The 23,178-nt window shown below is 40.5% G+C and overlaps 1 protein-coding gene across 7 annotated transcripts; it reads left to right on the forward strand.

The window, feature by feature from the left end:
* Positions 1–23,178, forward strand: LOC105074430 (uncharacterized). Of its 7 annotated transcripts, none has more exons than XM_074370911.1 (4): positions 1–264; positions 871–1,084; positions 1,957–2,083; positions 16,282–23,178. In XM_074370911.1, the coding sequence occupies exons 3-4, from the start codon at positions 2,050–2,052 to the stop codon at positions 19,107–19,109; spliced, it is 2,862 nt and encodes a 953-aa protein (XP_074227012.1). In that variant the 5' UTR covers positions 1–264; positions 871–1,084; positions 1,957–2,049; the 3' UTR covers positions 19,110–23,178. The 7 variants fall into 7 exon arrangements, with proteins under 7 accessions (XP_074227012.1, XP_074227013.1, XP_074227010.1 ...); XM_074370912.1 differs by having other exon boundaries at positions 871–1,032; XM_074370909.1 differs by lacking the exon at positions 871–1,084.

The following is a 23,178-nucleotide window of genomic DNA, read 5'->3' on the forward strand; positions in this document are numbered from 1 at the left end:
GGGCGGGACTTCCGGCGTCGTCCTCGAAGCGGCCATTTTTGCTGTTTTCGTGTGTATTTTGGCTCCGGAACGCTGGCCCGTGACTGAGGTGAGGGGACTAGGAAGGTCCGAGAGGAGGCGCTATTCCCGCGGCACAGAGGCGACGCCGCCCCGGGGACGCTGCGCCACGCCCGGGATACGGACCCCCGCGCCCGCGTCCCCCTCCTCTCCCGCCGCTCCCGCCCTCAGACCCCGATGGCGGCCGCGCTGAGGGACCCGCCTCAGGTAAACGCGCGTCCTCCGGGCCCGCACCGCCCTCTCCCGCCGGACACTAGAGCCACGACTGCGGGGCGCCTGCCCGCGTGCCTGCGGCCCGGGCCCCGGGGTCCAGGCCGGGGAGGCGGCCGCGGGTGGGGCCGTGTTCCTGGCAGACGGTGTGACGGCGCGGGGACGGGCCCCCCGGCGGGGGAACCCGCAGGTGCGGAGGCCTGGAGGCCTGGAGGCCGGGCTGAGGTGGAGGGTTCGGGAAACCTGGGGTCTGTCTGATGTCGGCAGTAAACAGTGTGTAGTAGAATGTCAGAGAGGTTTTCATTCTGAGGAACCTGGAAACCATGGAGTGTTGTGAACAGAAGTGGGATATAGTCTATATTAGGGTTTCAGATTCTTCTCCAAGAGCTGATCAAAGAGGGAACACACTCAACTGAGAGTGAAAAGGACAGTGAGGCGTAGGGAGGGGAGTCCTCATCCAGGATCACAGCACTGGTAAGAGGCAGCACTGAGGACTGAGGCGCAGAGGCCTGTCCATGATCACCGGGATCCAGGGCTGGTGGGGATACAGGGGGGGCTGACCTTACCTGGAGCCCATCCCTGGTTGCTTTCCTCTCTCCACAGGCTCTGAAGGAAAGAGCTGTGCATTCCAGTTAGGTGGGGGAATGCAGATCATCATGGCTATACTGTTAGCTGGTCTGAAAGAAGAGGGTGCGTGATGAGTGGTTTCCCGGCTCTGCACCTGGTCAGGATTGCCGGCACTCAACAACCCAGCTTCTCCCCTAGGTGAAGAGTACGAGTGAACACTGTAACCGTATGGAAGAGAGTGGTCTGACAGGTGACTAAGGCTTCCATGGGATAAGTGGACGTGAGATGGCCCTGGAGGCATAGGAGTAATTGAGACAGGTGACTGTGAGGCCTGGGCTCTTGCTTATTCACTAACGTACAGCTTCACCAGGATTTTGTGGTGAGCTTTGGTGGGGTCTGAGGTGTTCCGTCTTGACGGTGAATAGGTCTGGGGCAAATGTTGTCATTTGTGAGAGTCACTGTGCCTGACAATGAGACCATCAAGGCCAGGGTTCCAAGGAAGACTGAGGGGAGAGAGGAGAGTTGTGGCTGCTGAGGGGGCAGGAAGTGCAGCACAAAAGTGGAAGTGGGTCATGGGCATCTGTAGTCGCATGTATTTCTGGGTCGCTAATGTTGAAGCAAGGATCAATAAAGGTATACAGGAGGCATTCAGAGTAGCATCTGTCTTTCCCCATGTGCACAGCTGTGGGAGTGCAGCTGTGGGGATTGCAGAGGTTAATGAGGTACAGTCTGCAGAATGATGACCACATTGGGAGGAAGTGTCAGCCCCTCGTCTCTGGTATTGGGGACTGAGGGTGAAGCCTGGGCCCAACTTTGGCTGTGTCTTTGAGTCACGCTCTAGAGGCCCAATGAAAATTGATTGGCAGGTTGGATGGGACCCCACAGGCCAGGACCAAAGTTTGGATGACATGTCTGTACCATCCTACTCGATGTTGCTGAGGACTGAATACAGTGATTAAAGGGACCCTGAGGATAGGGTGGGCATCAGGGGAACCTAGAACTGGAATTCTTGTGTGGTGGGGAGCTCTGGAGGAGGATGAGGGAGGGACAGATGTAGGATGAGAAGGTTTATGGGATCTCAGAGAGAATGTTCATAGTTTAAATCTGTCTCCGTCATAACAGTGCAGTGTGACACTTGAGGACATTGCAGTGCACTTCTCCTGGGAGGAATGGAGACTCCTTGATGAGACTCAGAGACGCCTGTACCTCGATGTGATGCTGGAGAACTTTGCACTTATCTCCTCACTGGGTAAGACTCTCACAGCCTTCTCAGTGACCTGGGCTATGTTCAATCCCACCTCACCCCCCTCTTTCCCCAGGGAGTGCTGTTCTTCTCACATGTGGACTGTGGGCACTACTTGCTTCCTAAGATTTCTAGGTGGTTGCTATGGTAACTAGGGCTGGTTCTTTGCACTGTCCTCTTCTTTCTCCTGCAGCCCCAATACCTGCTGTACTGAACCCTGTTAGGAAAAGGATTCAAGATCAGTAGTATCAAAAGTGAGCTTGATGGATTCTACATTACCTGTTTTCTCTCTCTGTCTGAATCTGTGTCCACATCCATTTCACCTGTGTCCCAGGTTTTGCTCCCTTCTTGTAGCTGACATTTCCTTGTCCCTTCCTGTGCCAGGCATGTAAGCATCGTCATGGTTATTACTTACCTGGACCATGAGCTCATCTTCAGAGCCCTCCTGCAAGGTTTGTAGTGTTTAGATCTTTTTTCTTTCTTTTTTTCCCCAGTCTTGTCAAGATATGAAATTTTATATATTAATGTGTACAAGTGATGATTTGATGTATGTATATATTGTGAAATAACTGTCACAGTGAAATTATTTAAACAGCTATCACCTCATAAAGTTATATTATTATAGTAATAATAATTATTGTTACTATTTTGGTGAGAATGCTTAAGATCTGCTCTCAGTAAATACCAAGTGTACAACATCATTGTTAACTACAGTCACCATGTTATTAAGTTGCATCCTCAAAACTTACTAATCTTGTAACTGAAGGTTTGCACCTTTTGACCAACATCTCCCCATTTCTCCTATTCCCCAGCTCCTGGCGTTTTACTCTCTGCTTCTGTGATTTTGCCTTTAAAAAAAAAATTCTGATTACATTGTACAAAGAAGGATTTCCTTATATATGTGCCCTCACCAACACTTGTTAATTCTGCTCTTTTTGATGGTAGCCATCTTATCAGGTGTGAAGTGATGTCTCATTGTGGTTTTGATTTGCATTTTCCTGATGATTAGTGAGGAGGAACATTTTTTTGTATGTCTGTTAGCCATTTGTGGATCTTTTTTGATAAAGTGTCTATTTGGGTCCTTTGCCCACTTTTAGATCAGATTATTCTTTCGCTGTTGAGTTATAGAGTACCTTATACATTTTAGGTTTTAACCCTTTATGAGGTATGACATTTGCATATGTTTTCTACCTTTTGTTCATTGCTTTCTTTCATGTGCAGAAGGTTTTTAATTCAATGTAGCCTAGCTTGTTTACTTTTGTCTTTGTTGCCTGTGCTGTTGGTGTCATACCCATTTCTGGTAAAAATGCCTTTGGACTTTTGGTAAAGATCACATAGAACCTGTAGGTTCCTTTGGGTAGTGGGGATAGTTTACCAATAATAATTCTTCCAATCCAAGAATGTGGGATATTTTTTCACTTATTTGTGTTTTCAATTTCTTTCATCAGTGTATTATAGTTTTTAGTGTACAGATCTTTCATCTCCTTGGTTACATTTATTCCTAAGTATGATTGTTTTCAGTGCTATTGTAAACGAGGTTGGTTTCTTAATTTCTTACTTAGATATTTCATTGTTAGTATATAGACACAACTGACTTTTGTATGTTGATTTTTATATTCTACAAATTTACTGAGTTCATTTATTTATTCTGACAGCTTTTTTGTTGGAGATTTTAGGGTTTTCTTTATATAAGATCATGTCACTCACGGCGAAAAAAAATGTGACAATGAATATATGTATGTTCATGTATAACTGAGAAATTGTGCTCTACACTGGAAATTGACAGGACAGTGTAAAATGACTATAACTCAATAAAAAAATGTTAAAAAAAAAGATCATGTCATCTGCAAACAGAGTTTTGATTCTTTTTTTCTGATTTGGGTACTTTTCATTTCTTTTTTATTTTTTGGCTTTATTTTTCTGGCTAGGAACCATTACTATTTTGAAAAACAGTGGTGAGGCTGGCATCCTTGTCTTATTCCTGATCTTAGAGAAAAAGCTTTTGCCTTTTTACTTTTCAGTATGCTAGTAGTTACGGAATTTTCTCATATGGACTTTTTAATATTGGGGTATATTTCTTCTCTTCTTCCTAAGTTTTTGAGAGATTTTGTAATGGAAGGGTTCTGAATTTTGTCAAATGCTTTGTGTGTGTGTGTGTGTCTATTGAGATGATTATACTTTTTTTTTTGACCTTTATTCTGTTTAAGTGGTATAGCAGCTCATTTATTGATTTGCTTATGATGGAACATTTTTGTATCCCAGGGATAAATCCCACTTGATGACAGTTTATGATTCTTTTCATGTGCTATTGAATTTGGTTGGCTAGTATCTTGTTCAGTTTTTTTTTACATCTATTATCAGGGATGTTGGCCTGTACTTTTCCTGTTGTATCCTTGTCTGGCTTTGGTATCAGGTTCATGCTGGCCTCCTAAAATGAGTTTGGAAATGTTCCTTCCTCTTCAAATTTTTGGAAGAGTTTGAGGATTGACATTAATGCTTCTTAAAATGTTGATAGATTTCACTGGTGAAATCTATATGGTCATGGCCTATTTTTGTTATTGGGAGATTTTTGATTACCGATTCAACATCCTTACTTGTTATTGGCCTCTTCAGTTTTCCAGGTTGTATGTTTCTAGGAATTTATCTGTTTCTTCTAAGTTATCTAGTTTGTTGTATAACAGTTCGTAGTAGTCTTTTATGATCTTTTGTTTCTCTTTTATTTCTTGCTTAATTTATTTGAGTCTTTCCTCTAAGTCTAGGTTAAGGTTTGTCAATTTTATCTTTAAAAAAAAGTTCTTAGTGTTGTTGATCTTTTCATTGTTTTTCTAGTTTTTATTTTGTTTATTTCCACCCTGATCTTCATTTTTAACTTTGTTCTGCTAACTTTGGTCTTAGTTTGTTCTTTTTCTAGTTCCTTGAGGTATAAAGTTAGGTTGTTTATTTAAGATCTTTCTTTTTTCTCAGTGCTGGTATTTATTTCTCTAAAATTTCTATTAAAACTGACTTTGCACATTCCATATGTTTTGTTTCCATTTTTGTTTGTCTCAAGATACTTTTTGATTTTCCTTTTGGTTTTTCCTTTGATTGATTGGTCAGGAGCATACTGCTTAATGTTCACCTATCTCTGGAGTTTTTAGCTTTTATCCTGTTGCTGATTTCTAGTTTTATCCATTGTATTAGGAAAAGGTACTTGATATGATTTCAGTCTTCTGAAATTTTTAAAAACTTGTTTGACGTAACGTATGATCTATCCTAGAGAATATTCCATGTGCAATTGAGAAGAACGTGTATTCTGCTATAGTAGGATAGAATGTTCTGTATACATCTGTTATATCCATTTAGACTAAAGTGTTGTTCAGTTCAAATATACCCTTTCTTTCTGGATATCCATCTATGTTGAAGGGGGGATATTGAAATTCCCTATTAATATTTTGTTGCTGGCTTTTCTGCCTTCAGATCTGGTAGTATTTGTTTAATAGTTAATGTATGCTACGTATATAATTATAATTTTTACATCCTCCTGATGAATCAACTCCTTTATCATTGTATAATGATACTTGTCTCATGACAGTTTTTGATTTAAAGTCTGTTTTGTCTCACTTAAGTATAGCCTCCCCATTTCTCTTCTGATTTCCATTTGTGTGGAATATCTCTTTCAGTACCTTCACTATCAGCATATGTTTGTCCTTAAAGCTGAAATTACTTTACCATATACAGCATATAGTTGAGTCTTTTTCTCTTTTCTGTTCAGCTGCTGTATGTCATTTGATGGGAGAAATTTTGGGGGACCTACTATTGCCATCTTTATTATTATTATTAATTATTGTCTGACTGTTTTGTAGTTCCTCTGTTCCTCTTTGTGATTTGATCATTTTCCACAGTAATAATGCTTTTATTCCTTTCTCCTTATCTTTTCTGTATCTGCTATAGATTTTGCTTTGTGGTTACCATGAAGCTTGTATAAAACATTTTATAACATTCTATTTTAAGCAGATAACAAGGTAGCTTTGATTACAAAACAAAACAGTTTTTTGAATACAAAAACTACAGTTAAACCCCACCATGCATTTTTATATTTTTGATTTCACAGTTTACATCTTATTGTATTGTGTATTGAGTAACCATTAACAAGTTATTATGGTGTAGTTATTTTTAATATTCTTTTCTTTTATCCTTTATAGTTGAATGATTAACATAGTAGTATGTTATTAGAGCATTCTGAATTTGACTATATACTTACTTTTACTAATGTGTTTTATATTTTCATATGTTTTCATGTTACTAGTTAGTGTACTTTTATTTCAGCTCAAAGAACTGTTTAGCCTTCATTTCTTGTAGGGTAAGTTAGGTGGTGATGAACTTCTTCACCTTACATTTGTCTGAGAAAGTGTTTCTCCTTTATTACTGAAGGACAGCATTGTTGGTGAAGTATTCTTGGTTTGCAGTTTTTGAGTTATTTTTTCAGCATTTGGAACATATCATCCCTCTGTCTCATGGTATGCAATGTTTCAGGTAAGAAAACCACTCGTATCTTTATGGGGGTTCCCTTGTATAAGACAGTTTTCTTCTCACTGTTTTCAAAATTCTCTTTGTCATTACTTTTTGAGTTTTATGTTAATGTGTCTTGGTGAAGTTCTCTGTGTATTGAATCTTTTTGGGGACTTAAGAGCATGGTTTACCTGTAAGGTCACTTCTTTCCCCTGATTTGGGAAGTTTTCATTCATTAGTTCTTTAAATAAACTTTCTCCCCCTTCATCTCTCTTCTCCTAAGGCTCCCATAATGCAAATATTGTTTTGTTTTATAATGCTCCATAATTCATGTAGACTTTCTTTACATTTTTTTTGTTGTTTTGTCTTTTTTCTGCTTTGACTAAATGATTTCAAAAGATCTGTCTTCAGTTTCATATTCATTGTTTTGACTGATCATGTCAGCTAGTTTTCATTTCCTTCATTGTATTCTTCGCCATAATTTCTCTTTTTAAAAATATTTTCTCTTTATTAAAAACTTCATTTTGTTTGTATATTGTTTTCCTTATTTTGTTGAATTGTTCACCTGTGTTTTCTAGTAGTTCATTGAGCTTCCTTAAAACAATTATTGTGAATTTCTTGTCTGACAGCTTGTAGATCTCCATTTCTTGAGGGCAGCTGATAAAGTATTGTGTTCTCTCGGGGGTGTGATGTTTCCTTGATTTTGTGTGTGTGTGTTTCTTGTACCCTTGCATTGAAGTTCATACATTTCATGGAGCAGTCATTTCTTCTAATTGCTCTTTTTTTTTTTTTATAGCTTTTATCTGTTTTTTTGAGGGGAGGTAATTAGGCTTGCTTATTTGTTTATGTATGTATGTATGTATGTATGTATGTATGCGTTTTGGTAGAGGTACTGGGGATTGAACCCAGGACCTCGTGCATGCTAAGCATGTACTTACCACTTAGCTATACCCCATTTCTTCCAGAGTTGACACAAGGTTTTAGTGGGGAATATTTCCACCTAAGTATGGGTGTGAGTGTGTCAGCTTGATGGGGAGTGGCTGTTCCAGCTACTAGAAGGCCTAGTGGCTTAGTGTCTGTGCAGCTCTGAGAACCGAGGTCAGTGTCAGCAAAGATGGCAGAGGTGCTCAGTAGGTAGAGCTTTGGATGTCTGCAGTAGTGGAGAAGACTGCTGGGGATCTCCTGACCTCTTTCTCCCGCAGAAAATGTTTTGGCCGAGGGGTTCCTTCTTGACGCTAAGTCTGGCTCTTGTAGGGGGCTTCGTAGCTGTGGTGGCATTGATGTCTGACATGGGGATCTGAATGCTAGGGTGTGAAGGGATGCAGAGCAGTAGCCCTGGTAGGGTCCCAGAAACTGAGCAGCCTGCAGTGATGCTGACTTCACTTGTGAGATGGAATTACACGCTGAGTGGTGATGGCACCTGTGTGGGCACATGTAGAGAGACGGCGTCTCTGGGGTCTGAGGCACTGGTTCGCCCACAGAGGCCTTGGCTCTGGTGCCAGAGGCGGTGGCCCTCAGGTGACAGCCGTGGAGCCAGGTTATGGAATATGTGCATCCATGGAGCAGTTGTAGCTCTGGGGTTTGGGGTGTGTGCAGGATTTGGGAGTGGCAGCCATGATTGTGAAGCAGAACAATAGCTGCTTCTTTGGGTCAGGGGGTGACTCGGCATGTTATTCTCTGGCAGGTCCCCCGCGGTGATGGCTACCGGTTAACTTAGAGCAGGAGCTGCCAGTGCCCTCTGCAGAGCAGGCAGCTGGGGTCTGTCACTGTAAACATTTGAGCTCTTCTGCTGTGTGACCTGTTGGGTCTGCAGGTGTAGCAGGGCCTGTCGAGGTTCTCTGAACCGAAAGCTGCAGGGGCCTCTGCTGAACAGGCCATGGGGGGATGTGATGGCTCCACCATTTGGTGGATACACATAGCCCCACCCTTCATCTTTTTTCCTGTTCATCTTCAGGAGTCTGCTAAGCTGATGTCTCCCAGCAATCCTTTTTATGTGGTGGTTCGACTTCTTTATCTCCACTGTGTTGCTGCAGTGTCAGCTTCATTTGCAAAAATTTTCTCCCATTCCATAGGTTGTCTTTTTTTTTTTCACTTATGGTTTCCTTTGCTGTGCAGAAGCTTGTAAGTTTCATTAGGCCCCATTTGTTTGTTCTTGCTTTTATTTCTTCTAGGAGAAAATTTTTGAAATGTATGTCAGATAATGTTTTGCCTATATTTTCTTCTAGGAGGTTTATTGTATCTTGTCTTATGTTTAAGCCTTTGATCCATTTTGAGTTTATTTTTGTGTATTTTGTGTAAGGGAGTGTTCTAGCTTCATTACTTTACATGCTGCTGTCCAGTTTTCCAAACACCATTTGCTGAAGAGACTGTCTTTATTCCGTTGTATATTCTTGCCTCCTTTGTCGAAGATTATTTGACCAAAAGCTTCTGGATTCATTTCTGGGCGCTCTATTCTGTTCCATTGGTCTATATGTCTGTTTTTGTACCAATACCATGCTGTCTTGATGACTGTAGCTCTATAGTATTGTCTGAAGTCTGGGAGAGTTATTCCTCCAACCTCTTTCTTTCTCTTCAGTAATGCTTTGGTAATTCTAGGTCTTTGATGGTTCCATATAAATTTTATTATGATTTGTTCTAGTTCTGTGAAATATGTCCTGGGTAATTAGATAGGGATTGCATTAAATCTGTAGATTGCCTTGGGCAGTGTGACCATTTTAGCAATATTGATTCTTACAATCCAAGAGCATGGGATATCTTTCCATTTTTTAAAGTCTTCTTTAATTTCCTTCATCAGTGGTTTATAGTTTTCTGTGTATAATTCTTTCACCTCCTTGGTTAGATTTATTCCTAGGTATTTTATTACTTTGGGTGCTATTTTAAAGGGGATTGTTTCTTTACTTTCTTTTTCTCTTGATTCATCATTAGTGTAAAGAAATGCAACTGATTTTTGAACATTTATCTTGTAAACTGCTACCTTGCTGAATTCTTCAATCAGCTCTAGTAGTTTTTGTGTGGACCTTTTAAGGTTTTCTATATATAGTAACATGTCGTTGGCATATAGTGACACTTTTACCACTTCTTTTCCAATTTGGATCCCTTTTATTTCTCTCTCTTGCCTAATTGCTGTGGCTAGGACTTCCAAGACGATGTTGAATAGGAGTGGTGATAGTGGGCATCCTTGTCTTGTCCCAGATTTAAGTGGGAAGTTTTTGAGTTTTTCACTATTGAGTACTATGCTGGCTGTAGGTTTGTCATATATAGCTTTTATGATGTTGAGATATGTTCCCTCTATACCCACTTTGGCGAGAGTTTTTATCATAAATGGGTGTTGAATTTTATCAAATGCTTTTTCTGTGTCTATTGAGATGATCATGTGGTTTTTGTCCTTTCTCTTGTTAATGTGATGTATTACATTGATTGATTTGTGTATGTTGAACCACCCTTGTGTCCCTGGGATGAACCCCACTTGGTCATGATATATAATCTTTTTTATGTGTTATTGGATTCTATTTGCTAATATTTTGGTGAGGATTTTGGCATCTATGTTCATCAGTGATATTGGCCTATAATTCTCTTTTTTGGTAGTGTCTTTACCTGGTTTTGATATCAGGGTGATGGTGGCTTCATAGAATGAGTTTGGGAGTATTCCCTCCTTTTCAGTCTTCTGGAAGAGTTTGAGAAGGACTGGTATGAGTTCTTTGTATGTTTGGTAGAATTCCCCAGTGAAGCCATCCGGTCCTGGACTTTTATTTGTAGGGAGATTTTTTTTATTGCTATTTCTACTTCATTTCTTGTGATCGGTTTGTTCAAGTGGCCAGTTTCTTCTTGATTCAGTCTTGGTGGACTGTATGTTTCCAGAAACTTGTCCATCTCCTCTAGGTTATCCAGTTTGGTTCCATATAGTTTTTCATAATATTCCCGTATGATACTCTGTATTTCTATTTTATTTGTTGTAATTTCTCCATTTTCCTTTCTTATTTTGCTAATTTGTGCTCTCTCTTTTTTCTTCTATATGAGTTTGGCCAGAGGTTTATCAATTTTATTTATTTTTTCAAAAAACCAGCTTTTAGTTTGATTGATTTTTTTTTTTTTAAATCTGTTTAATTTATATCCTCCCTGATCTTTATAATTTCCTTCTTTCTGCCTTTTGGGGTTTTTTGTTCTTCTTTTTCTAGTTCTTTTAGTTGGTGGGTTAAATTGTTTATTTGAGATTGTTCTTCTTTTTTGAGGAAGGCCTTTATCGCTATAAACTTCCTTCTTAGCACTGCCTTTGCTGTGTCCCATAAATTTTGTGTGGTTGTGCTTTCATTTTCATTTGTCTCAAGGTATTTTTTAATTTCAGTTTTGATTTCCTCATTGACCCATTGGTTTTTTAATAGCATATTGTTTAATCTTCATGCTTTCCTTTTTTTCTCCTTTGTTTCTCTGTTGTTGGTTTCTAGTTTCATGGCATTGTGGCCATTAAAGATGCTTGAGATAATTTCTATCTTCTTAAAATTGTTGAGGTTTCTTTTGTGCCCAAGTACATGATCAATCCTAGAAAATGTTCCATGTGCACTTGAAAAGAATGTATATCCTATTTTGGGGGGACATAATGCTCTGAAAATATCCACCAAATCTAATTTTTCTATTGTATTGTTTAGTTTCTCTGTTGCCTTATTTATTTTCTGTCTGGAAGATCTGTCTAGTGATGTTAATGTGGTGTTAAAATCTCCATCTATGATTGAATTCCCATCAATATCCCCCTTTATCTCTGTTAGTAATTGTTTTATGTGTTTAGGTGCTCCTATATTGGGTGTATATATATGAACAAGTATAATATCCTCATCTTGTATCACTCCTTTAATCATTATAAAATGTCCTTCTTTATCTTTCTTTATGGCCTTTGTTTTAAGGTCTATATTGTCTGAAATCAGTACTGCTACCCCAGCTTTTTTGGCTTTTCCATTTGCGTGGAATATCATTTTCCATCCTTTCTCTCTCAATCTATATGTGTCCTTCTCCCTAAAGTGGGTCTCTTGTATGCAGCGTATTGAAGGTTCTTGCTTTATTATCCAGTCTGCCACTCTATGTCTTTTGACTGGAGCATTTAGTCCATTAACATTCACAGTAATTAATGATAGATGTATGTTTATTGCCATTTTGAACTTATCTTTGCAGTTGTTTTGGTATTTCCTCTTTGTTCCCTTCTTCTTCCTTTTGTGGTTTGGTAATTTTCCTGTGTATTATCATGGGTTTTATTTAGTTTTTATGACTCTCTTGTAAGTTTTTGGCTTGTGGTTACCCTTTTCTGTAAGTCTGTTATCCCATTACTATATTTCAAACCCATCCTACCGAAAACAAAAAATTTAAAAAAGAGAAAAAAAAAATACTCTATATTTTCTTGCTTCCCTCTCCCACTCTTAATGATTTAGATGTCTTCTTTTACAATTTCATGTTTATTTTATTTGTAATTCATGAGTTATCACCTTTCCAGTTATGAGTTTCTCATTTCTGTAGCATCCTGCTGGTTTTCTATTTAGAGTAGACCTTTCAATATTTCTTTTAGCATGGGTTTAGTGTTGCTAAACTCTTTTAGTTTTTGATTGTGAAATTCTTTATCTCTCCTTCTATCCTGCAGGATAGCCTTGCTGTATAGAGTATCCTAGGCTGCATCTTTTTTCATTCAGGACTTTGAATATATCTTGCCACTCCCTTCTGGCCTGTAGTGTTTGTGTAGAGAAATCAGCTGAGAGCCTTATGGGGGTTCCCTTGTAACTCACTCTTTGCTTTTCTCTTGCTGCCTTTATGATCATTTCTTTATCCTTGACTCTGGCTATCTTGATTATGATATGTCTTGGTGTGGGTCTGTTTGGGTTCTTCCTGTTTGGAACCATTTGAACTTCCTGTACTTGGATATCTGATTCCTTCTTCAAGTTTGGGAAGTTTTCAGTCATGATTTCTTCAAAAACCTTTTCAATCCCCTTTGATCTTTCTTCCCCTTCTGGGACCCCTATTATGCGAAGATTGGCATGCTTTATAGGTGCCTTATGTTGCTTTCATTTGTTTTTATTTGTTTATCTTGCAGTTGTTCTGATTGGGTGCTTTCTGTTGTCCTGTCTTCTAGGTCACTAATTCATTCCTCTGCATTATCTAGTCTGCTTTCCACAGCCTTTAGATCCATTCTCATCTCAGCCAATGGGTTTACTAATTCTACTTGGCTCTTCTTTATAGCTTTGATTTCATTTTTGACATATTTTATATCTCTAAACACTATCTCTTTTAGTTCCTTCAATACTTTGATCACTCCTATTTTGAAATCTTGATCTAGTAGGCTATCGATGTCTATTTCATTGATCATTCTTTCAGGGGTTTTCTCTTGTTCTTTTAATTGGGAATGGTTTTTCTGCTTCTTCATCTTGCTCATATCTTTCTGGCACTGTGGCTTATGAGTATCAGTTATCTATTGTGGTCCTTAAAGGAGTTCATTTATCTAATGCCTATGTAGGAATAAAACTTAAAAAATTAATAAAGGAGAGAGAGAAAAAAAGAATTTTAAAAGAAGGGAGAAAAAAAGGTTTGAAAACAGTGTATAATCAATTATAGAAGCGCAATTTGAATCAGACTAGCATTTGAGTTGAGACATCTTTTTAAAAAACCCTTAGAAAAAAGGAAAAAAGATCAAAAAATGATATTTCAAACCTATTTATAATCAATAACAGGAGATCAAAACCAAAAGAAATGAAATGAAATCAGATGGATTTCTTAAAAAATAATAATAATATAACTACTTTAAAAGAAAAATTTAAAAAGGAATTAAAACTAGAAGCATATACAACTGTTTAGAAAGTAGAAATTAAAAAGTTAGTAGAAAATAGAACAGATAAAAGAAGATAAAGAGAATTTTAAGAGAAGGGAGAAAAAAAGGTTTGAAAACAGTGTATAATCAATTATAGAAGAGCAATTTGAATCAGACTAGTATTTGAGTTGAGACATCTTTTTAAAAACCCTTTTTAAAAAAAGGAAAAAGGTCAAAAATGATATTTGAAACCTATTTATAATCAATAACAGGAGATCAAACCCAAAAGAAATGAAAATGAAATCAGGTGGATTTTTTAAAACATAACAATATAACTACTTTAAAAGAACAATTTAAAAAATTAAAACTAGAAGCATATACAATTGTTTAGAAAGAAAAATTTTAAAAGGAATTAAAACTAGAAGCATATACAATTGTTTAGAATGTAGAAATTAAAGAGGTAGTAAAAAATAGAACAGATTAAAAGATATGATAAAGAGAGAATTTTGAAAAAGGGGAGAAAAGAAAGGTTTGAAAACAGCGTACAATGAATAATTGAAGAGCAAGTTGAAGCAGAATAGCAATCTTGTTGAGATGTATCTTAAAAGCCTTTAAAAAGGGGGAAAAGAGAAAAAAATATATTTGAAACCTGTGTATAATCAATAACAGGAGATCAAAACCAAGAGAGAGAAAAATGATATGCTGTGGATTTTTTAAAATAATCATAATATTATTTTAAAAGAAAAATTTTAAAGGGATTAAAATTGGGAGGGTATGTAACTGTTTAAAAAGTAAAAGTTAAAAAGGTAATAGAAAATACAACAGGTAAAAACAGATTTAAAAACGGGGTGGTGTTCTCCTGGAGACTGTGTGCTTATAATGAGAAGCCTTTGTGTCTTCGCCCTGTTTCGGAAGTCAGCTTTCTAGAAGCCTTTCATTGGCGCCGTAGTCTGTGCTGCTCCCAGTGCCTGTCAGCAAGCAGATCGTGCCGCCCCTCCCAGCACAGCGTTCCTGCCAGAAAGGCGAGGGGCCACTCACCGTCCCCTGGCACTGGTGGCTCCACCCTGGGGCGGTGCTCCGCAGGCGGGCCTTGGGAAGCCCGCGGAACAGCCCCGCCCCTTCTCCGTGTCCAAACTCAGCTCGTTTGTCCTGGCGGCGTGAACTTTGCGAGGCACCAGGGTGGAAGGATCCTGTCTGACTTGGGCTGCAAACAAGTCATTGTCTGGCCTTTGAAGCTGCCAAACCCCCAGGCGTGGATTCAGGTTTCGCCCCCGCCCCCACCTGGGTGCCAAGCCTCGGAGGATATGGCAGCCGTGCCTGAGCCCTGCCTCTCCTCTCTGAAAACCTTCCCTGGGTTTCAGAGATGGGGGTATGCACCCTTCCCCCCAGGGCACATAAGCCATGCTGTTTTTTGGAGGGCCCAGGTTGTTCTACCGTGTCACCCACTCATTCACATTGCGCAGCACCCTATAGTCCCCGTCCTCCGCCCACCTTGGGCAGCCTGTCCCGGCCCCCAGCTCCCTGCTCAGGTCTTGGGCTGGGTGTCGCAGGGACCCCCCTGTGCCCGTTTAACTTAGTTCTGTAGGTCAAGGGCTGCTCTGTACAGATCCGAGCCTCGGAGGCTCCCCCTCTGTGCCTCTGGCCTCTCCGTTGGCGAGGGGGAGACCCAGCGAACAAGCGCTAGTCCTCCTTTGCCGCTCCCTCCCTGCGGGACTGGTCCTGCACTGTTTTGCCTTTTTGTCTTTCTTTTTTTCCCTTTCTCCTACCAGATTTTTGGCGTCTTTGTCTTTTGAAGAGGACAGTGTTCTGTCAGAGTTCCGCAGGTGCTCTGGTTGGCTGAGTGGGTCCGTGGATGTGAGTCTTGGTGTATCTGTAGGAGAGGGTGAGCTATGAGCGTCCTGCTACTCCGCCATCTTGGCGTCTCCTTCTGCAGTGTCTTAATTAGATTCTTGAGCCCTCCAAGAGCCAATTTTGTTTGAGGGTAGCTGTCTACTTTTTGTTAGTGGTGAAGGCTGGTGTCCTCTGCTGTTATGCTGACATCACTTTCCCAGATCTGTTTTCTGGGTCTCTTGTGTGCCAGTTTGCTCAGGGACAGTGCAGGTCATTTGTCCTGTTTTTCCTTTAGGATTTGTATCCTGCATGCCCATGTAGTTGCTCAACTAGAGCTTATATAAAGGAGTCCTTTATGCATCCCAAAATGGGCGTGACTCCAGGCATGACAAGGTGGGCTCAAGTGGGGGCCTGGTTCTGGTGAATGGCAGCCGGGGAGAGTGTGACATCAGGGCTGTGTTCAGATCATAACAGGAAACTGTCTTTCTTCACCCAGAGTTTTGGTGCCATTTCCAGTGGCCATTCATTATTTCTACCTTTCCTTTTCCACTGGTAACACTTTGCTGATTTCTCATTTCCACTACTCTGTCACTCCTACTGTGATTTCCAGCCCAGGGATAATCTCTGCCTCTCTGGGCTCCACATCTCATCCATTTCTCTCACCACCTTTTTTGTAGAACTCTCCAAAATTGGTCCACACATGTTGTGCTATATGATATGTTCACATTTCTCTAAATTGAACCTCAATAGCAGCTAGTATGTTGCAGTGGGATTTTAATGGGCTTGGATGCACACTTCTACCCAGTCTCACATCAGCAGCAGAAAAGTTCCTGCCAGAAGCCATTGGGAGAGAAGTGAGTTGTGCTTCTCTTCTTTGTGTCATACCCTGTCCTTTGTATCCTTCCCCTGATGAGGTCCCCACTACTCTGTGACCTTGAAGCCCAATAATGAATGCACAACAGTCAGCTGTTCCTTCAACTGAATTCCAACCCTCTTGTCTTGAAAAGCATCCCCTAGACTCAGACCTAGATGAGACAGATGCACATTTGTGGTGAGTTGGCCCGTCCCTGTATCAACAGGTACTTGACCAGCGTCTCTTTCTGTTCAGGTTGCTGCTGTGGAGCAGGGGATGCAGAGGCACCTTTTGAATGGACAGTTCCTCTGGGAGGGTCACAGGCCAGGACTCCCAAGGCAGCTTTGTCTTCCCAGAAGACCCATCCCTGCGAGATGTGTGGTCCAGTCTTGAGAGACATTTTCCACTTGGCTGAGCACCAGGAAACACGACTCAGCCAGAAACTGTTGAGGTGTGGGGCGTGCGTGAAACAGTTTGATTTTAGTGGAGACTTGCACCAGCACCAGGAGCAACACATGGGAGAGAAAACCCTCAGAAGCGGCATAGACAAGGCCCTGTTTGTGAAGAGCTGCAGATTCCATGTGTCGCAGAAGCCATTTACTTGGGGGACGTTTGAAAAGGACTTCCCCGCCATCGTGGGACATCTACAGCAACAGGCCACTCAAAGTGTGGAGAAGCCAAACCCAATCTCCCAGTGCGGGTCAACTTTACAAAGCCAGAAAAGTCATCATGCCTGGGGAGAGTGCAAGAAAACCCTCAGCCCCAAAGACGCACTTGTTCAGGACCAGGGTGTCCACACCGAAAGACAGTGTTTTGTGTGCAGTGAATGTGGGAAAGCATTCAAGTACAAATCCTCATTTGTTGTGCACCAGAGAGTCCACCCTGCAAAAAGCCTTCATGTGTGTGGTGAATGTGGAAAATCCTTTAGGCGAAGCTCAACCCTCAATCAACATCAAAAAATTCACAATGGGGCAAGGCAGTACAAGTGCAGCAAATGCGGGAAATCCTTAAATCACAAATCTGTGTTTATTCATCCCCACACATGGCGCAGTGGAGAAAACAGTTACGTGTGTAGTGAATGTTCAAAATCTTGTAGCCGTAGCTCAGTGTTCATTCCACATAGGAGAGTTCACACTGAAGAAAGGCCTTACAAGTGTAGCGACTGTGTGAAATCTTTTACTTCTTTGTCCGCGCTCAGTTATCATCAGAGATCTCACACAGGAGAAAGACCTTATGCATGCAGTGACTGTGAGAAATCTTTCATCTCTAGCTCTGACCTCCGTTATCATCAGAGAGTTCATTCTGGAGAAAGGCCTTATGAATGCAGTGACTGTGGGAAATCTTTTATCACTCGTACTGCTCTCCGTTATCATCACAGGGTTCACACTGGAGAGAGACCCTATGGGTGTAACGAATGTGGCAAGTCCTTTACCCGAAAAAACAACCTGATTATACACTTAAGAGTTCACTCAGGAGAACGGCCTTATGAGTGCAGTGAATGTGGGAAGTCTTTTACCTTTAGCTCCAGCCTTCGTTATCATCACAGAGTGCACACTGGAGAAAGACCTTATGAGTGCAGTGAATGTGGGAAATCTTTTAACAACAGGTGGACACTCATTCGGCACCAGAGAATTCACACAGGAGAAAAGCCTTATGTGTGCAATAAATGTGGGAAGTCTTTTTCCTGTAGCTCCACCCTCCAGTATCATGAGCGAGGTCATCTTGGGGAAAGGCCTTACGGGTGCAGTGAATGTGGGAGATCTTTTACCACTAGCTCTGCCCTCCGCTATCATCAGAGAATTCATACCGGAGAAAGGCCTTATGAGTGCAGTGAATGTGGGAAATCTTTTATTTCTAGGTCTGACCTCCATTATCATCAGAGGGTTCATTCTGGAGAAAGACCTTTTGAGTGTAGTGAATGTGGGAAGTCCTTTATCCGAAGAAATAACCTCATTTTACACCAGAGAGTTCATACAGGAGAAAGGCCTTACAAGTGTAATGAATGTGGGAAATCTTTTAACAATAGGTGGACACTTATTCAACACCAGAGAGTTCACACAGGAGAAAAGCCTTATGTGTGTGGTGAGTGTGGGAAATCTTTTACCTCTAGCTCTACCCTCTGTTACCATCAGAGAGTTCATGCGGGAAAGAGACCGTATGAGTGCAGTGACTGTGGGAAATCTTTTACCTCCAGTTCCACCCTCCGATATCATCAGAGAGTTCACACAGGAGAACGGCCTTATGAGTGCGGTGAATGTGGGAAGTCTTTTACCTTTAGTGCCAGCCTCCGTTATCATCACAGAGTGCACACTGGAGAAAGACCTTATGAGTGCAATGAATGTGGGAAATCCTTTAAGGATAGATCGCAATTCAATAAACACCGGAGAGCTCACACTGGAGAAAGGCCTTATGAGTGTAGTGAATGTGGGAAATCTTTTAGCCAAAAATCTTCCCTCTCAACACACCAGAGAATTCACGATAGAGAACGGTCTTATGAGTGTAGTGCGTGTGGGAAATCTTTTACCTCAATCTCTGGACTTGGTTATCATCAAAGAGTTCACAGGGGAGAGAAACCTTACCAGTGCAATGAATGTGGGAAATCTTTTACCAATAGCTCTATACTGATTCGACACCAGAGAGTTCACACAGGGGAAAGGCCTTATGTGTGCAATGAGTGTGGGAAATCTTTTACGAGTAGTGCCACCCTCTCTTACCATCAAAGAGTTCATGCAGGAAAAAGGCCTTATGCGTGCAACAAATGTGGGAAATCTTTTACCTCCAGTTCCACCCTTCGTTATCATCAGAGAGTTCATGCAGGAGATAGGCCTTATGAGTGCAGTGACTGTGGGAAATCTTTTATCTCTAGCTCCAAACTCCGTTACCACCAGAGAGTTCACACAGGAGAAAGGCCTTACGTGTGCAGTGAATGTGGGAAATCCTTCAGGGATAGTTCCCAATTTAGTCAACACAGGAGAGGCCACACTGGAGAAAGGCCTTATGAGTGTAGAGAATGTGGGAAATTTTTTATGCGAAAGTCTACCCTTTCTCAACATCAGAGGCTTCACACTAGAGAAAGGCCTTAGATGTACAGGAAATGTGCAGTTTTCTTGTTCAGTGTAAGGCTGCCAGAGGAACTGAGGAGCTGTCTGAATTGAATCTCATCCAGGTGAGCATGCAGAGTGGGGAGGTTCTTGGTAAGTTTAAGTTACATGGGAAGCATCTGTGGCTATGTTACACATTCTAACCCATCCATGGCGCTTCTCTGTGGTCAAGGCCATTTCACCTCTACTGCTGCACAATGTGCATCAGTCATCAAGCCATTGTGCTCAGGGAAGCTGACCTCTCTTATCCTGTGTATTGGTTAAATTAGGAGTCACTTGAGCCCTTATGGTGTCATCTTTCACTCGTCCTTGACTACCTTGGACATGGACATGGGTCAGTGTTTTCCCAGGGAATGTCCTAAGTTCAGCTGACAGTTTGCAGAGAGTGACTACCTTTTCCAGGGATGTGTTGGTCTCATGTGATACTAATAATGAGTGTTTCCGGTAATGAACTGGAGAATTGCCTGCTGCAGATTTCTTTGGCTTGTACAATAATCAAGGCCTTACAAATGCTTTAAGTCCTCTTTAATCTTGGATGTTATTTACTCTGCAGGTAGTTTATAGACAGATTTGTGCTGTACAAGCATAAAGGGGAGAAAAAATTTAGGGGGTCTCAAAAAACTTCCATGTCTGAGGAGGGACAGTATGATGGCAGTGACTTGCCAGTTTTGACCACATTTGCCTTGCTGCCCATAGCTGCCTAGGGAAGACAGCAGGGATTTCTGGTCCCCACTTGAGGCCTGGAAGCTTTGCATCTTAGGAATCTCAGAGTTGACTGTGAGACACGAGCAGCTGTGAGAACCTCTAAGTGCTTCTAAGAGCAGCATGAGTTTTTTTCTTTACTCAAAGGAAAGATCACAGAATATTCCAGCACTGTTGAGGATGTGCTCCCTAGGTCTACAGAGAGCTGTATTTCCTGATGTCCATCACTGGGCTAGGGTCACTGGTTGTAAGACCATTGGGTCCAGGGGAAGCCCTAACTGGTATGGAATCACTGGCTTAATAACGAGAGGAGGAGACCAGCCAACAAGTGGAATGCTCCTTTTCTAAAAGTATGTGCACAAATGTCTGTGCGTAGATGACTCTGCAGATCAGTCTGTATGCAAATATCAGTACCTCCTGGCATGTTTATCTTGTGTAGCTAAAGCCATCAGAGAAAATAAAAATAATTAAAAGGCTTTGTGGATTCCTGTAGCCTCTCTGTAATGTTCGCCTCAAGGCCTTAACTACACAGGCAGGAAGAAAGGTAGGGAGAAGGGGTTCTGTAGTCCACGGATGTGGCTCTTGTGACCCAGACGGCATTCCTTTGACTTCTGGTAAAAATGTTCCTTATTGCTCACTGTATTTGCTGCCACTGAGGCAAAACTGACCCCTCTCTGCCCCAGGGCATAAGGAGAGAGATGGTGGAGTCAGTACAGGGTTGCCAAACCTATTTTCCAAAAAGAATGGGATGTACAGATCTTTAAGTCTTGAGCTATGTTTTTTAAAGCTTTACTAAGGTAGAACTTACATGTGCTAAACTGAATATATTTAAAGTGTACAATTTGATAAGTTAACAGAGGTAAGAACCTCTGAAACCATCATCGTAGTCCTAATAGTGACCATGTCTGTCATGGTACATTTACCTCATGTCCTATTACAATCTCCTTGCCTTTCTCACATCTCCAAGTAACCATTGATTTACTTTCCCTTGTAATAGATACCTTGCATTTTCTTGAATTTATATGATTGGAATCATACACTGTTCACTGTATTTTTTTCAGTTTTCCTTTATCATAATTACTTTGAGATTCATCAATGATATATAAATACTACTTTTTTTTGGCTGAGTAATATTTTTGGATATGCTATGATTAGTTTATTCATTCAGTTTTATAGGCATTTGTCTTGTTTCTAGACTTTGACTACTGAAAATAAAGCTGGTATAAGCATTGTTTTAGTTCTTTATATGAATATATATTTCTTTTATCTTTTGTCAATGTAATAATGTATGAGTCACAAATGTTTTACTTTTGAAGACACTAACATTGTGATCTAAAATGATTATACCTTTTGCATCTTACCAGTAATGTATGAGAGTTCCATTTCTTCCACGTTCTACTGAATATTTGGTTTATCAGTTGTTTTAATTTTAGCTTTTTAATTGAGGTTTTAGAGTTATGTCACTTTTTGTTTTAATTGAATTTCTTTTTTTTAACATTTTTTATTGATTTATAATAATTGAATTTCTATAAGGATTCTTGATGAGTATTTTTTCAGATGTTCATTTGCTATCTGTGTTATCTTCATTAAAATGTCTGCTCATCTTTTTCTTATTCTTTATTGGCCTTTGCCTATTTTCCTTTAACAAATAGGACAGTGAAACAACGAAGATGTATGTTGGAATTTCACTTATTTTTTAATAATGTGAGTGGCTTTGCTTTATGGAATAACTTTTTAATACTGAAGAATTTTCTAACATAAGAAAAAATTTTTGTGCTACTCACAGTGGAATGGATTCTTCTGCCATACCCTTTTAAAATTTAATCTCCATTGTTGATGTGTTCTCCATCACATTCTTAAGTTCCATCATTAAGGAATACAATAAAGCCTTGCTTTGTAGTGGTTACCCATTTTCCCGGTTTATCACCATGGAAATTGGTGGGTTGGAGCAGATGAGGACAAGATTTTATCAGGATGGATTGGGCTTTACTCTGAGTCCCAAAGCCTGGCTAGGAGGGAATGAAGAGGTCAGTGGTAAGACTCCACAAGTCCTGGTCCGGGCTGCCTGGGGTTAAGTTCTGGATCCATGACCAGTGCAAGGACCTTCCTCGCCAGGTCTCAGTTTCCTCCTGTGTAAGTAGGGAGTGGGGGTTAGGAACTGCCCTGCCCGCTGGTTCACTGGAAGATGTGAAGAGCTGAGGTGTCCACTCCTCTGTGGCTCTTACTGTGAGTGACATCCTGGGGCCAGGAATCTTTAGCTCCCACAGATGTCCCCAGACCCTAGAACCCCCAGGTGCATGTCAGAAGTAAATGGGGCTTCTCACAACCCTCTTGATTTGGGTCAGTTCCCACGGACCTGTCTGTAGGGAGGAGGGAGCTGCAGGGTCCTGAGCGCTTGGTGTGGATTCCCTGCTGAGAAATACCTGAGCAACTTGCTAGAGCTTCCTGAGGCTCAGCTTGCTGACTGTGGTTGCAGAGGTGTTCACTTCGCCCCCTGGGAGGATCAATGAAAGTAACAAAACACTGAACACTTACTTACGCCAGAATTCCAGGGTTTGTATTTGAGCTTGTATGTGACCTACTTATTTAAACTTCTAAAATGTGAACTATTTCCATAACTTTTCCTTTTCACAATTGTCTTATTGTACTTAACTATAATTTATTGGTATTTTTATTGTATTAGTAATATCCTAGTTTTGTTAAGTTTTATGGAGTGCCATGTATTAATATAAATGCCATGTAAATACACTACAAAATTTTACTCAATCCGTATTGTGTATGATGTTACAGCTTATTTTCTCATTAATCCACTTAATTCTGTTAACAAGAACACACTCATCAATTGGTGGATTATCACAAAAACATTTTGATTCTTTTACCTCTGTTTTCCAGAACTGCTGAATTCTCTTCAGACCCTCTATAAACAAATGTGATTTATTATGCTGGAATGCAAAATAACTAGTTCTATTAGAGTATGTTATTCCACAAACCAGATTATCTTTTCATATAGTTAATTTTTTTAGTTCATTAGTAGTCTCCTCCCTCCCCAATTCAGTGCAAGTTTTAGTTAAGAACAAGTTGTTTATTTAATATGATGTGAACAATAGAAAACTACTTGGAAAGACAAAAAGCATTCTTATTTCAATGAATATTCATTTGAATGCACTAGAAAAGTTCCAAAAAAGTTTAAAAAAAAATCCAAGTCAGTGAAATTTGGCTGATAAAAGTATAACTGGTGAAGTAATAAATGTTAGTAGCTTTCACAAAAATTGCCTGTTACAAAATATTGCCCAATATTTTATGGTTTGCATGGATATGGAAAAAATATATAATTCTTTTTTACATTATA

Source organism: Camelus bactrianus, chromosome 9, assembly GCF_048773025.1.
Source record: "Camelus bactrianus isolate YW-2024 breed Bactrian camel chromosome 9, ASM4877302v1, whole genome shotgun sequence".
Taxonomy (NCBI): domain Eukaryota; kingdom Metazoa; phylum Chordata; class Mammalia; order Artiodactyla; family Camelidae; genus Camelus; species Camelus bactrianus.